Raw genomic sequence first — 12,655 nt, 5'->3', positions numbered from 1 at the left:
GGATTACTTCAATTACCTGTAAGAGGAAAACAGATGATTTGGGGGGGTTGTTTGTTTTTAAGAACGGGTGCAGTCTTGCCAGTAATTTAGCTGGTATTTTTCAAAGTGACCACAAGTGAACAACAAGTAGAACAATTGCAGGGCTCCTCAGTTTACAGCATGAGGTCGCTTTTTCCAGGTGAAAAGCGGAGCCATAAGTGGCAGTACACTAAAGCCCTGGCACGTTGAGATCCAAGAGGAGAGCTGTTTGGCCCTCCTTTTCACTCCTGGGAACCACATACCTCAAAACCCACAGACTATGGGATATATCTCAGAGAAATCTTGGGAAAGGAGAGCATGAAGAGCATGTTTGTAAATTTATTTCTCCCTGGGCTTCTTCTGCTTCTCCAAGAAATACTTGTTTGAATATAACTTTGGCAGCAGTACTTATGCTGTTTTGCACCCACCACATTTAAAACTCCTACAAAAAACTGAAAAGTTAGACTGAAAAGCATCTCTTTCCGTTCTACTTTGTAAAGCTGCATGTTTTCCTCATGCAAAACAACAGGGGAATGGAAGCTAGAAAAGGAAATGCTGAATGTAAAACAAAACAGACCAAACCTCGGACAAAAGCCGATAACTAAGTCCTTTCTAACATGCTGATTAGGTTTCAAGAGGATACCGCTTTAAATAAGCGTAATTGTGTGTCCATAGGCAGAAGCTGAATAATGACAGGATGAATATCTATACTTAATTTTTTGTTACTGTCTTCCTGTAGCACACAGGGACTTGTTACGTTTAGGGAAAATGCTAACCTAATGGAGGGTTTAAACCATAAGCTAGTTTGTTATACCAAAATGACTGAGAGAACAAAGCATAAAGTGTTTTCAGATTTCTAGTACACCTTGATTGCTATCCATTAAACTTAAGACAGGTTAAACAAAGCACAGGAAATAAGAGAACTCCTAGTCCCACAACTGGCAAATTGTGCGCACACTTTCCGTTCCTGAGAAAATAATACACAAACCTGAAAAATGCATTTAACTGAGAAATGAAGACATCCCCGTCCTATTGGAAGACTAAGGTGACAGCTCTTGGGCTCAGTGATTTTCGGATAAGCTCCAGTCTTCAACTTGCAGACACCAGTGACAGCTCCTTTTTTCGGATTGAAAGGGAAAATGTTTCAACAACACATTGAAAACATACTTAAGGGACAAGAAACAAAATCAAGACTGCAGTGAGAAGGAAAACAGAAAAACAATACTGGGAAAAAAAAAAAAAAGAGAAAAGAGAAAAGACCTTGGTCTTTGTATCGACCAACGAGATAAGCCTTACACATTTTTAAGTTTATTTTTGACGATTGATTGATGCGTTACCAGATATTAAGTACTATTCAAGAGCAAATATTAACACTAGTAAGAATAAATCCGATCCACCAGCCCTTATTCAAAATACATCAATTTCTAATTTGGAGATAACGTCTCTCTGACAAGGAAGTAGAAAAGCTGTAAATACCGATATAGTTTCCTCTCCCGATGTTCCATATACATACCGACGCTGTTCCTACACCTACACTCTGAGCATAAATTTATGTTGACATGAGTATCGGGTGTTATTTCTGTTTGCCTTGAGAGACTCTCCTCCTGTCCACTGAAAAGTAAACTCAAGATTCCAGATCAGTTAAAACAGTTGCTAGCCCCCCATTCAGAGTTCTGCAGCAGCAGTGTTCAGATTTTTCAGCAGTCTCTTTACAAAATGACCACTTATAAGTGTACAAAAACACTTATCACCTAGCTTCTCAGTAGGTACACGTTTGGCCTCTCTTAAGCAGAGAGTCAATCACAGCTTAAGATTTTATACAAGATCCCATTTTCAAGTTTGGGATTATTTCAGAAAATCTTTTTGCCTAGAAACAGTACTACTAGCAACACTTTAACTGGTTTGCCAGCACAACCTTTTACCCTGTTAGAAATGATGTTGACTTCTACCTTCATGTAGCATACATAGTGTCCTGTGCGACAGTTGATTCCATGATGCACCAGCACCGCATATAAGGCATAGAGGAGTGGTTCTCCACTTGATTGAGACATGTAGGCTCGGAGGTCCAAATATTCAGGATATTTTACCTCCTAAAGAGAGACCAAGAAGATAGAAAAATTATATCAGAGTACTTCGCAGACTAGCCAGAGAAAAACACTTCCAAAAAACAGAGACTGGAATTATATGAATATATCTCTTGATTCACTAAAAATAAGTCTTCCCATAAGCAACGTTTAATACTAGAAGTTGCAGACAACTGTTTCCTGATGAATTAGCCTTCTCAGAGGAAAGTTTATGCTTCTTGTCAAGCAGGAACTTTACTGATATTAAGAGAAAAGTGAAAAAAAGAGAAAATGAAAATAAAAGCAGACCATTTCTCTATATTCTTAAGGTATATTCTTAATATACCTTGTTGATCTTTCCACCTGTGAAATCTGCAAATCTTTTCAGTGATATTGTGAGAACGTTGGAAGAACGGTGTACGGTAAATCTCTTGGATGCAGGAACCATCTTTTTACACCTTAAAAACAAGCAGAGACAAGTGTTTGAAAGCATCTTCTTTTTCGCCCCCAAAACAAACTCCTTTTAATGTCTCACGCATGCTTATGCTATTTGAATGATATTTACTTGCATCATATGTTTGGTTTTTTCTTTTCATAAACCCATGCACTGCATGTCACGTTTGTTAATACAGAGAAGAAGGTAAGTTTTACCAACAACTCAGAGCACAGCGGGAACAGGAATCTCTCATGAAAGCGTATTACCAGGGAGTTATAAAATATAAACAAAAAATATTAAAAATGAGTTATATATAAGACTAATAACAGTTATCAGCAATGGAAAAAGTACTGTACATGTGCAAGGCCTTTCCTTTTAAGCTCACAAAAAGACAGAAAATTCTGGCTTTAAGTGTGACTGAACCGATCACACCTCAAAGAGCACATTAAGGAAAGACCATGCAATTCAGATGTGAGGTGCTATTACAGTTCTTTCTCTTCCTCAGACATCAGTTATGAGAATCCTGAATACGCTGCATGTTGCTTTCTAGGATCCGCAGGCCAAGACGAACCTGGGATTAAATTGCTTTAATAACCTATTGGACGCTCTTGATTCGACACCCTAATTTCCTTAGTATCCGACAACAAGAAGTGGATACTGCATTTTTCATTTAGAGGGGTCAGGCATGAATCCTACAGAACTGAGCCGGGCACTCTGTGCTTTTCTGAGGGGATGTTTGACTAACAGCTTGTTTTGCCAAACCATCTTATGCAAATGTTCAATTGTTTCTCACATACGTAGAAACATCTTACATATTGATCAGCACAGAGAGCGCCTGAACTCAATAGGCTTTCCCTGTGCACGGGTTAGGCTTAAGGGAGCTCATTTCAGGCATTAGTCCACATCGACAGGTTTCACAGTTCAAGAGCTGTGCAAGACGCTGTTTAGTGAGCCAGCACAGGCTGCTAACATTCATTACCACGGAGCCAGCTCACATTCCCTGACACTCAATCTAACTTTGTTTCACAGTGAACGCTGGGACCTGCAGGAACCTGCTGCTGCCTTCCACTCCAAATCATTCTCCATAGCTCCTTGCTTCAGCTCACCACTACTACGAAATGAAGCAACAACAACAACAACAACAAAGCTGCGTCTCCTTATTTCTAAATGAAGTTAAAGGATAACTTACGCTCTAAGTCATGTAATATATAAAACTAATATCTAGTATTAAGACATAATTAGTAATGATCTTACTCGCTACATTTATAGCAATTCTCTCCATCCAGCTCTTCAGGTTTCACAAATAGTTCTAGAGCTCTGGTAACAGATGAAACCGCCTAGAGGAGCGAGAAAGAAGAGCGTAAAGTCACTGTAAATTCAAAATTCCAGAGACGCACTAGGAGTTTATAAGAGAACCTGACTAATACATACTTAAGCGATCTACTATGAGCACTGTCAAGAAGGAGGCAGAAAGAGCATGCTCAGCGTTTACCTCACCTGGAAGTCATTCTACTTTGAAATAAATCATTTTCCAGTAACGCAGACAGCATCTATAGTGTGCTTTGTCATCAATACTGGCAACAAATCCAGCAGTCTAACAATTAGATGTATATTGAGGTAGAACAACAAAGAAGTGTGACAGTATTATACTTTGTGCAACAATAAAATTCTTTCCCCTTAAACCCAATGCAGACGTGGAGACTATTTACAGGGGTTCCACAGAAGGACAAAGTCCAATCCACTTTCTAACCACCACCAAGCTCTTATATTTTAACATTGTACGTGGTTTGGTTTTTTAAGTTAAACAAGTTTAATTTAGAAAGTTATACATGTACTTAAACATCATGAATTATATTTACAAAACCTCCTACCTTTACATCCAAAGTGATATCAAGAAATGCCTCATACGTATCCGAAACTGCTTTGCAATTCAAGCACTTCACTGGAAGCAAAATATAAATGCTTAACAACACGTGAAGGAGACTAACTGTCCACATTCAAGTTGTCGATAGATACTACTTCAGACAAACTACAGACTGCTTTACTACCGACAAAAGACACAGATCAGTTCTAAGGACAGGAATATTTTTAAAAGTACCTCTTGATCTTAGAAATCCTCCAAATATTTGATGAATGGTGGTGGTAGCTTGAGAAGATCTGTCCAATCTGGAAATAAATTATAATCAGACCTCAGAAGATTTAAGGCACACAGTTAACTCTTCAAAGAGTTTTATGAAAACCAAGGATGACCTAGACTTTCAGTTTTGATAGTAAATAAAGGCCTAAAAGGTGCTAGAGAACGTATAAAAGTGAATTTGTTTATGCTTACTTGGTGCTTCCATTCAAGCACACTTCCTGCATAGCATCAACAGTATAGCGCAAGAACTCGTGTGCGTCTTCTTGACTGCCAAAACGGAAATGTTGTCCTATTCCTAAATAAGAAGATGATAGTATTTACCTCATTTAAAAATGAAGTAATTCTCCTGTTTCTAAAATCTCTCTTCCTTATAGTGTTAAAACCATTTATACACATCAAATAATTATTTGAAGATTACAAGATGCTGAAAAAGAAACACATCTGAAGCCACTTACGACTGAGATTATTGATAACACGCGTAGGCTCGATGGCATCAACAGTGCAACGCAGGGCCTGGTTAATGTGAGTCTCCATCGTGCACATCATGCAAAAATCTTGTTCACGACCTGAAGAGTGAAAGAAGAAAGCATCCCAGTCTAGCGAAACAGACATAACTACAAACAAACATATAAGTAACATTTAAACTATAGATACAATATCCACTCTCCTTGTCCCAACAGCCTCCTAACATTTCATTTCACACAACTTTATAGAATAAAAATATCCATTAAGCCTGTATTCAAGTGCATTTTGTGATGAGAAATCTAAAAGACTACTGCAAAGTCACGTTTGTAAAGGCTGACAGGAATGTGAACTCCACAGGTTGCAAAATGTATGAGGAAAGAATATTTGACGTTGATGATACAGCATTAAGAGAATGTGGGTTATTTTCAGCACAGTGCTGTCAGGTGAGCTTCATGATACAGAGCTACGAGTCCTTTGGGAGAAAGGAAAAATTACAGTAATGTATGTAATAGTACTTCTGCCCTCCTTTTTTCAACAGGATTCTTAACTGAAACGATTTCTATATACAGGAAGAAAACAGTTAAATTTCTAGGTATCGATACAAAGATACCAGCCTAAAAAGCATACAGGTTTAGTACAACATTTACTTTATAGTACAACATTTTATTTAGGACAAAATCAGTCTAGATTTTAATTCAGTCCCACAAAAAAATCTAGTCGTGTTCATAACAGCTCATATTGCTTTCTAGGTTTTTTTTTTTTTTTTTTTTTAATTGGTTCAACAACAAACAGACCCTTTATTGTAGTGCATTATGGAACCTCGGCTGTGCAGACTAAAGACCTATGATGCCAACATCCTAAATTTTATTGCCTTTCTAGCAGCAGGAAGCCCAAATAGCCCAAATGCCAAATGTTCATTAAATGCATTACTGTCCAATGCACTTCATTATTCCCATGAAGCAAGAAAAGATCCTTTTAAAAAAACAAACAAACAAACAAACAAAAAAAACACATGGTGCATTAAACGCACTCCATATGCTATTCCGAGCCCGCTGCTAATACAATGCTCAAAGCCAGCTTCTACAGGTAAAATCAGGCAAGTAAGTTTGTCTCACAGAATCACTGCTGTTCTTTCACCTTCACAGCTATCCAACAGATTTAAAATACTGTTAGAAAGTACTCACATGACTGGCTGTGCTCAAGAGAAAGCATGTAATTGGCAAGTGGGGGGGTGTAGGTCAAACACTGTAGAGTAGCATTAAGAAAACACGTGTTGCCAAGATTGTACAGGCCAACTCCAACACTTTGTGTTTCTTGCCAATCCATACGTATCTTCTCAGGTGGAAAAAGAATCCTTTGTGGCGGAGCAATTCCATCATTAACAACTGCAAGAAAGTTATATTTAAAAAGAGATTTTGTTTGTTTGTTTCTAAGAAAGGTATTAAGTATATATAGGTATAGTAAATATATAAAGTATATATAGGCATAGTAAAAATACTATTCTGCGGGAGCACCTAGAGGAACTAGCTACAATCCAAAACAGAAAAACTTATTGCAGACACCTTTAATACCGCCATATTCAAATTGGCTGGTCAACACAACGTTTTGGGAAAAAAAAGTTTAGTCAACCATTTTAATTTTTTCCTTATTATATGCTTTTTTCCTTATTATAACTTCAACCACAAACTTAGACTTGAAATTATATGGTAATAAATGCAAGGACAATGTAAAAACAAATAACTAGGAATGACGGTACCCCTACAAATATCAGATCTTTTCCTGAGCAATCTTAGCATTCAAAAACCTGTGAATAATGGAACCTGTGAATAGCAACAATCAAACACTTTTCTTTGCAAAACAGAAAAGATATGGATGAATCTGTGCATTACAAAATGCTCCCCATATTTCTCTGTCGACTGTAAATATATCAAAATTAATTTCTGTAACGTCAGTCACTTCAGTTGCCTTAGGAGAATCGCTTTGGAAGTCTTTATTCACAGTAGTCCCGTTCTCTATCAGTGCAACAAGTAAGAACTGCACTTTCTACTTTTGTTTTGAAGAAAACAGAGGCAGGATAAAGCGCACACTTACTTAGATCTCTTTGGGCAAAAGGCTTAGATTTTTCAGAGGATCTACAATAAATAGCACCTCCACATCCTTGGGCCACAGAGACTTGGCTTGAATCTTCTGCAGGTGGTATCCGGCCCCAGTTTGCGGTGCGTGACATCGGTTTTTTAGTACTCGGTTTCTTGGATTTGCCAGACCGCCTTGAAGATGGCTTTTTAGACTTTGAAGATTTGGGCTTGTTAACTATGGTCATTGTTCTCATCTGCGGCAGAGACAAATGTTCTGGCTGACGTAAGAATACCAAGAAGCATTCCAAGAAGAAAAGAGTAGTAGAAGTCCTGTCACTTAATCTCAAAGAAACGGCCTTTAAGAACTAAATTGCTGGTATGAATGATTTAAAAGGAATCCCCAAACTAAACACACAAAGGAAAAATTTCCATCAAAACTCTATCAGTATTACTTTTAGCTTCTGCAGAACTAGTGGCTGATGCCATTTCTTTCACTTTCGTAGGATTTTAATCCATTACAACTCTGGAGTCTTTTTAATATAAAAATGCAAATGACATTCTCTGAGGGGAATCAGTTATTTATTGCATTTTTGGAGCTTTGCAATTATCTATTAATTATTACCTATTATCTAATAGATAATGGTTGCGATTTATATATAATTGTTGCTCACGCTAGTAATGGAGCACTATTACTTTACTGCCTGCGCTTTTCTGCTTCGTGTGCACAAAGGTACCTGCATTTCGCTGCTACTTTACTTCTGTCTTTCCAGGGCTCACCCTCTACCTCACTGTCTACTGCACCAGTCATGATGGCTTTGTTGTGATTCTATAATGAGGCTAGCTTTTGAATACACTTTTTCTGGGCGTCACTTTGTGATAGCAAGTTAATTTGTGAGGGCTTATCACCTATGACCTGCTTCTCAGTAGGTACACGTTTGGCCTCTGTTAAGCAGAGAGTCAATCACAGCTTAAGATTTTGTCCAAGATGCCATTCACGAAACTGAGTTTAACCTTGACAGAACTGAGTTTAACCTTTAAACCTGAAGCTCCGTTAAAGAATAAAGCAGCACCCAAGCCAGGAAATAGAAGTTAATCGTCACTTTACCCTGAAACGCACGTAAAGCCAGTGAGCTATTCTGTGCTGGCAGGATTGCTGCCGGGATGGCCGACGAGGCGGCGGGCACGGGGGCCACAGGTCCTGCTCCCCGGGGCCACAGGTCCTGTCACAGGGGGCTGCCGGGGGTCTCCAGGCGCCGGGAACAGCGGCAACAGCGGGGACAGAGGGGACAGCAGCGACAGCAGCCGCCACCTCAGCCGAGGCCGTCTCCACAACTGCCACAACGGCCTCGGAACGCCGCCCAACTCGGAGCTCCAGCGTGACGCCTTTTCAACCTGGCCGCGGTGCTCACGGCTAAAAGCAGAGCGTTTCCTCCGGCGTGTCTTTACTGTCGGTGCCGGACCGGCCCTCACCCCGAGCTCTCCCTGCCGGGAGGGCTTTGCGGTTGGGGTTTCCCTCCCGCCGCCGCCGCGGGCAGGCCCCACGTGCAAGCTGTCCGCGCTGGGGAGCGGCATGTCGCCCGCGGCGAGAGCCAGAGGGCGCGACACGAAAAAGCCCCGACACGAAAAAGCCCCGACATGCGGGCGAGGCGGCGGGGAGACGGCTCTGAGGGAGCGGCCGCTTCGCCCCGCCGTCCTCCTCCCCTCCCGGGCCGCCCCGCCGAGACCCGTGCGCCTCAGGTGCTGCCCTGAGAGGGCGCTCGGGCACTGGGACAGCTGCCCAGGGCAATGGTCATGGCACCGAGCCTGACGGGGGTCCAGAAGTGTTTGAACAATGCTCTCAGACATAGGCTCTGCTTTTGGGGTGGTCCTGTGTGGAGCCAGGAGTTGGACTCGCTCATTATTGTGAGCCCTTTCCACCTTGGGATGTTCTCTGATTCTAGGTCAGCAATCCATTATCTGATGAGAGGTGTGGAGTCATTCGAAGGGAAGAGAGACCAAAACACTTCTGGTTTCCAGAAGCGGGTATTTGGTAACCAAACCGATGATTCCTTTTCTTCTAGAGCAAGTAGCAGCAGGGATCCGCTTTACAATAGGCTGGCAACAAGGAAACAAAGAATTGCAAACAAGACGTAGGACTTGAGCAGCAGCTTGTATACATGCATCAACTTATAAATGAGCACACAGCTGAGCGATAATGCAAAAATTGGACAAACTAAGTGAAGACGTTAACTGTAAATTTTATAGGTACACACTTTACTATGACGTAAGAACTGGGCAAGACCTTTCAGGGAAAAGAGTTGTTGGCATGTAATTTGAAGTAAGCTTCAAATCCCAGAGGATGATTTTGTTGGAACTTTATTCAGCTGAAAACGTGGAAGCCTTGTTTCTGCTTGTGTTAGTTACAGCTCCAGTTTACTTTGGTTGGGAGGGAAGGCATTCCAGGCTAACGTGCTGTACCTGTTCCTTCAGCTCATTGTCCATAAACAGAGGAGCAAATGAAATTCTTTGAATCTCCATTAAACGCAGCACTACAAAGTGGAGTAGAGGGCGATCTAGCACTTAATTTTTCTGTAAGCAGAAAACCCAACAGAATCTCCACAACAGTTTTCAAATCTTGTCCTGCAGTAAATGACCAGCTGAGTGAAGCTTGCATTTAGAGTATGTGCTCCTACATTAGATGGAAATAGCTTTTCCTCTTCAGAAGTGCAACTGAGTGGTGAACTGGCAGCTACGTAGGGAACTAGTTGTGCCAAAGGGTTTGTGTTGAACGCACAGAAAAATATGCAGGTCCCAACAGTAAAGGATTGTCTGTAGGCATCACACTGAGTACAGATGTTATCCGCAGGTTCGTGCCCAGTGCACCACGCCAATTATTCACCCAGAGTTGGAATGCACACCAAGGTCTTTTAATTACATAATTAATTACAGAACTCTGCAGAGTCAGGTACTTGGCTATCTTTCGCAAAGCAAGCACACCTCTGACTCGAATCACCGTCATTCATACACAGGAAATTTGTGAAAACTCTCTCTTTGGCTCCTTTTGATTGGTTATTACAGCTCACCTAACTTATCTCTACTGAGCTTGCGCGTTACAGAGGAACACCGGGGTGGAGGGGGTACAGGAGGAGGGGGACACACACCGAATCCCACATTAGCAAGGATTAGCATTTTGACAGGTGTGATTTCTAATGTGTTAACCCTTAATGACCCTTAATGAGCAAAAGGTTACTATAGGTCAGTCTGGAGCTGGTTTTCTCCTTCTTGTTTTTTCCCTTTTATCCCTTCTCTTCCTTGCTTCTCCTTGTGGAGTAATTGCCTTAAATGACTAGGCATTATAAGCACCCCTCCATCCCAAAAGCTACCCGCCTCCAAGGTGCAACCACCCCTCACTGAGCACATCCTCTGAATTTCTCGGAGCCTGTACCTTTAAACGCAAGCGAGGTAATTTCTACCAATCACAACCAAGATACGCATGACTGGAGTCACTCAAGCTCCACCTAAAAGATAGAAAATAATATCAATTGGCTTAAGAGAAAGGGAATGTTGGGGGAGATACTGTCACGAAGGATACCTTCTGACATCAGTCGACAGGCTGAGCCTCTCACCCTCCCCCCCCCCGCCCACTGGGATGCTGCGAGGTAAGATCTGAACGCTTGGTTATACCAGGCGTCTCCACGGAAACTTAGAAATCTCTAGCGTCTTTATGCTTTTTAACGTCTTAATACCTAGGCCGTGTACCTGTGCATTTCATGCATGCTAGCTTGCTTTTGCAGACAGTGAATTTATCACTGGCAATCCAAAGGACCTGTGTATCTGTTGCCGTAATAAACTGCACTTAATTGCATTGTTCCTGGCCGTGACAGTTCTCCTTGAACGCGACTAGAGCGAGGGCGTGCTGCGTTGGTGGTGGATCCGTGGCCGTGATAGTTCAGTACCCTGAAGCCGACCGCACCCGTAACGGTCAATCGGCTACACCCCTTAATGCGACACTACTAAAGGAAGAAGATGACAGGGCTTGCACGCATCGCATTAGGCTTTGCATGTGAAAACACCCCCAAATAATTTCACATGCATTTAACGTTTTTAAAGGGAAAAAACCAGGAAGGTGTAGTCCTTCTGTAAGCTACAGCTCTTGATAGTTAAGGCATCAGCATTCATTCCTTTGCTTGACAACAAACTATGAACATACAGAAGAGTTAAATATTTTCATTGCATTCTTAAAGGCGATTTTTCAGACTTGTGCTTCAGTTGTTGGAGTTGAAGAAATCGGTAGACGCCCTTACTTTTACGTTAAGACCAAAATCTTTATCTAAGATTGTGTTATCTAACACAACTATACTCCCACCCCCACATGCTTTTTGGAACTTCTGAAAGATCTTTCTGCAGTCCCACTCTGATGGTCTTTCAGTAACATACAAACTGCCATGGCAGATTCTGTTACGGTGCTTTTCTATTGACAGTGTGCATAACACTCAAGGTAAAGCCCCTCATTTTGCAGTGGGGACATAAAGTGTTTCTTTGGACGCTGCTGCTTCTGTTAGTACTCATTTTTTCAGAAACTTGTTGAACCTGAGCTGTGCCTACCGCACCAACGAATGCTTTCATGACACAGTATTTTGTCAAAGCAGTTTTGCTTCTTGGAGCTACAGAAGCAGCTCTGGCTACATGATAGGGAACTGTGCTGCACTGGCAAAAACAGACTTACTTACAGACTTAACACCACTTGCTAACTTGATCTATTTCAAATCTCATTTTAACTTTAAAGAGCAATCAGTTTTGCGGTTCCTGTCTTACTAAGTTGCCTTGTTTTGCATGGAAGGTCAGCCTGTGAATGTTTTGCTTTATTGCATGCTTCAAAAAAAGGCTGAGAGGAAGAGACTGGAGGAACCTTTTCTATTCTATAGACTTTCCCCCACGAATGTGGAATTGCAGGCTACTTGGATGAATGTTCGAATGTAAGGGAGCAAGCCTCAGCCAAAGGAGGTAGAATCCTTGCTTAAGAGGAAGTATCAGTGTGGGGACATCTTTGCTTAATGGGAGCCATTTAAACTCTTCATAGAAACTCAATAAGCTCTACATCTTATATTTGGAAAGCAGTATGGTTACGCAGCTGCTAACCTAATGACTTGAGTCTTCTGCTCTGCAACTTCAAATTTTGTTTTCAAGCAGTGCATACATCAGTTTAGGCTTTGGACAAGGAGATTTGTAATGCAAATAGTGATAAACCAGAATCAGTGCTACTGACGAGCGTAATGGTGAAATGCAGCAAATCAAGTGTTCCTGGAGAACTGTGAGATTACAAAACCAATAAGCCATGAAGCACTTTTTTTTTTTTTTTTAATCAATTCTTATATGCTGAAATAACACCTTCAAGAAAATCTGTTTATCCAGCCAGGCGACGGTGTCTACCTGTAAGCACAAAGGAAATGCCTTGAGAGTTCGTTTGCTGTATTTGAAGTTC

The 12,655-nt window shown here is 41.2% G+C and overlaps 1 protein-coding gene across 1 annotated transcript; it reads right to left on the bottom strand.

The window, feature by feature from the left end:
• Positions 1–357: 357 nt before the first annotated feature.
• Positions 358–10,806, bottom strand: LOC310891961 (ubiquitin carboxyl-terminal hydrolase 42-like). Its single transcript, XM_083854173.1, has 11 exons — positions 8,300–10,806; positions 7,211–7,448; positions 6,304–6,504; positions 5,110–5,220; positions 4,847–4,949; positions 4,616–4,683; positions 4,389–4,459; positions 3,772–3,854; positions 2,428–2,539; positions 1,968–2,108; positions 358–1,134 (listed from the first exon to the last, which is right to left on the bottom strand). Exons 2-11 carry the CDS (start codon positions 7,446–7,448, stop codon positions 1,108–1,110), a joined length of 1,155 nt encoding a protein of 384 aa, XP_083710299.1. The 5' UTR covers positions 8,300–10,806; the 3' UTR covers positions 358–1,107.
• Between the last annotated feature and the right edge of the window lie 1,849 nt (positions 10,807–12,655).

Source organism: Anser anser, assembly GCF_964211835.1.
Source record: "Anser anser genome assembly, contig: HAP1_SCAFFOLD_756, whole genome shotgun sequence".
NCBI classification, from domain to species: Eukaryota; Metazoa; Chordata; class Aves; order Anseriformes; family Anatidae; genus Anser; species Anser anser.
Note: the sequence above shows the minus strand (reverse complement) of the source record. Positions and strands in the feature narration are given on the sequence as shown.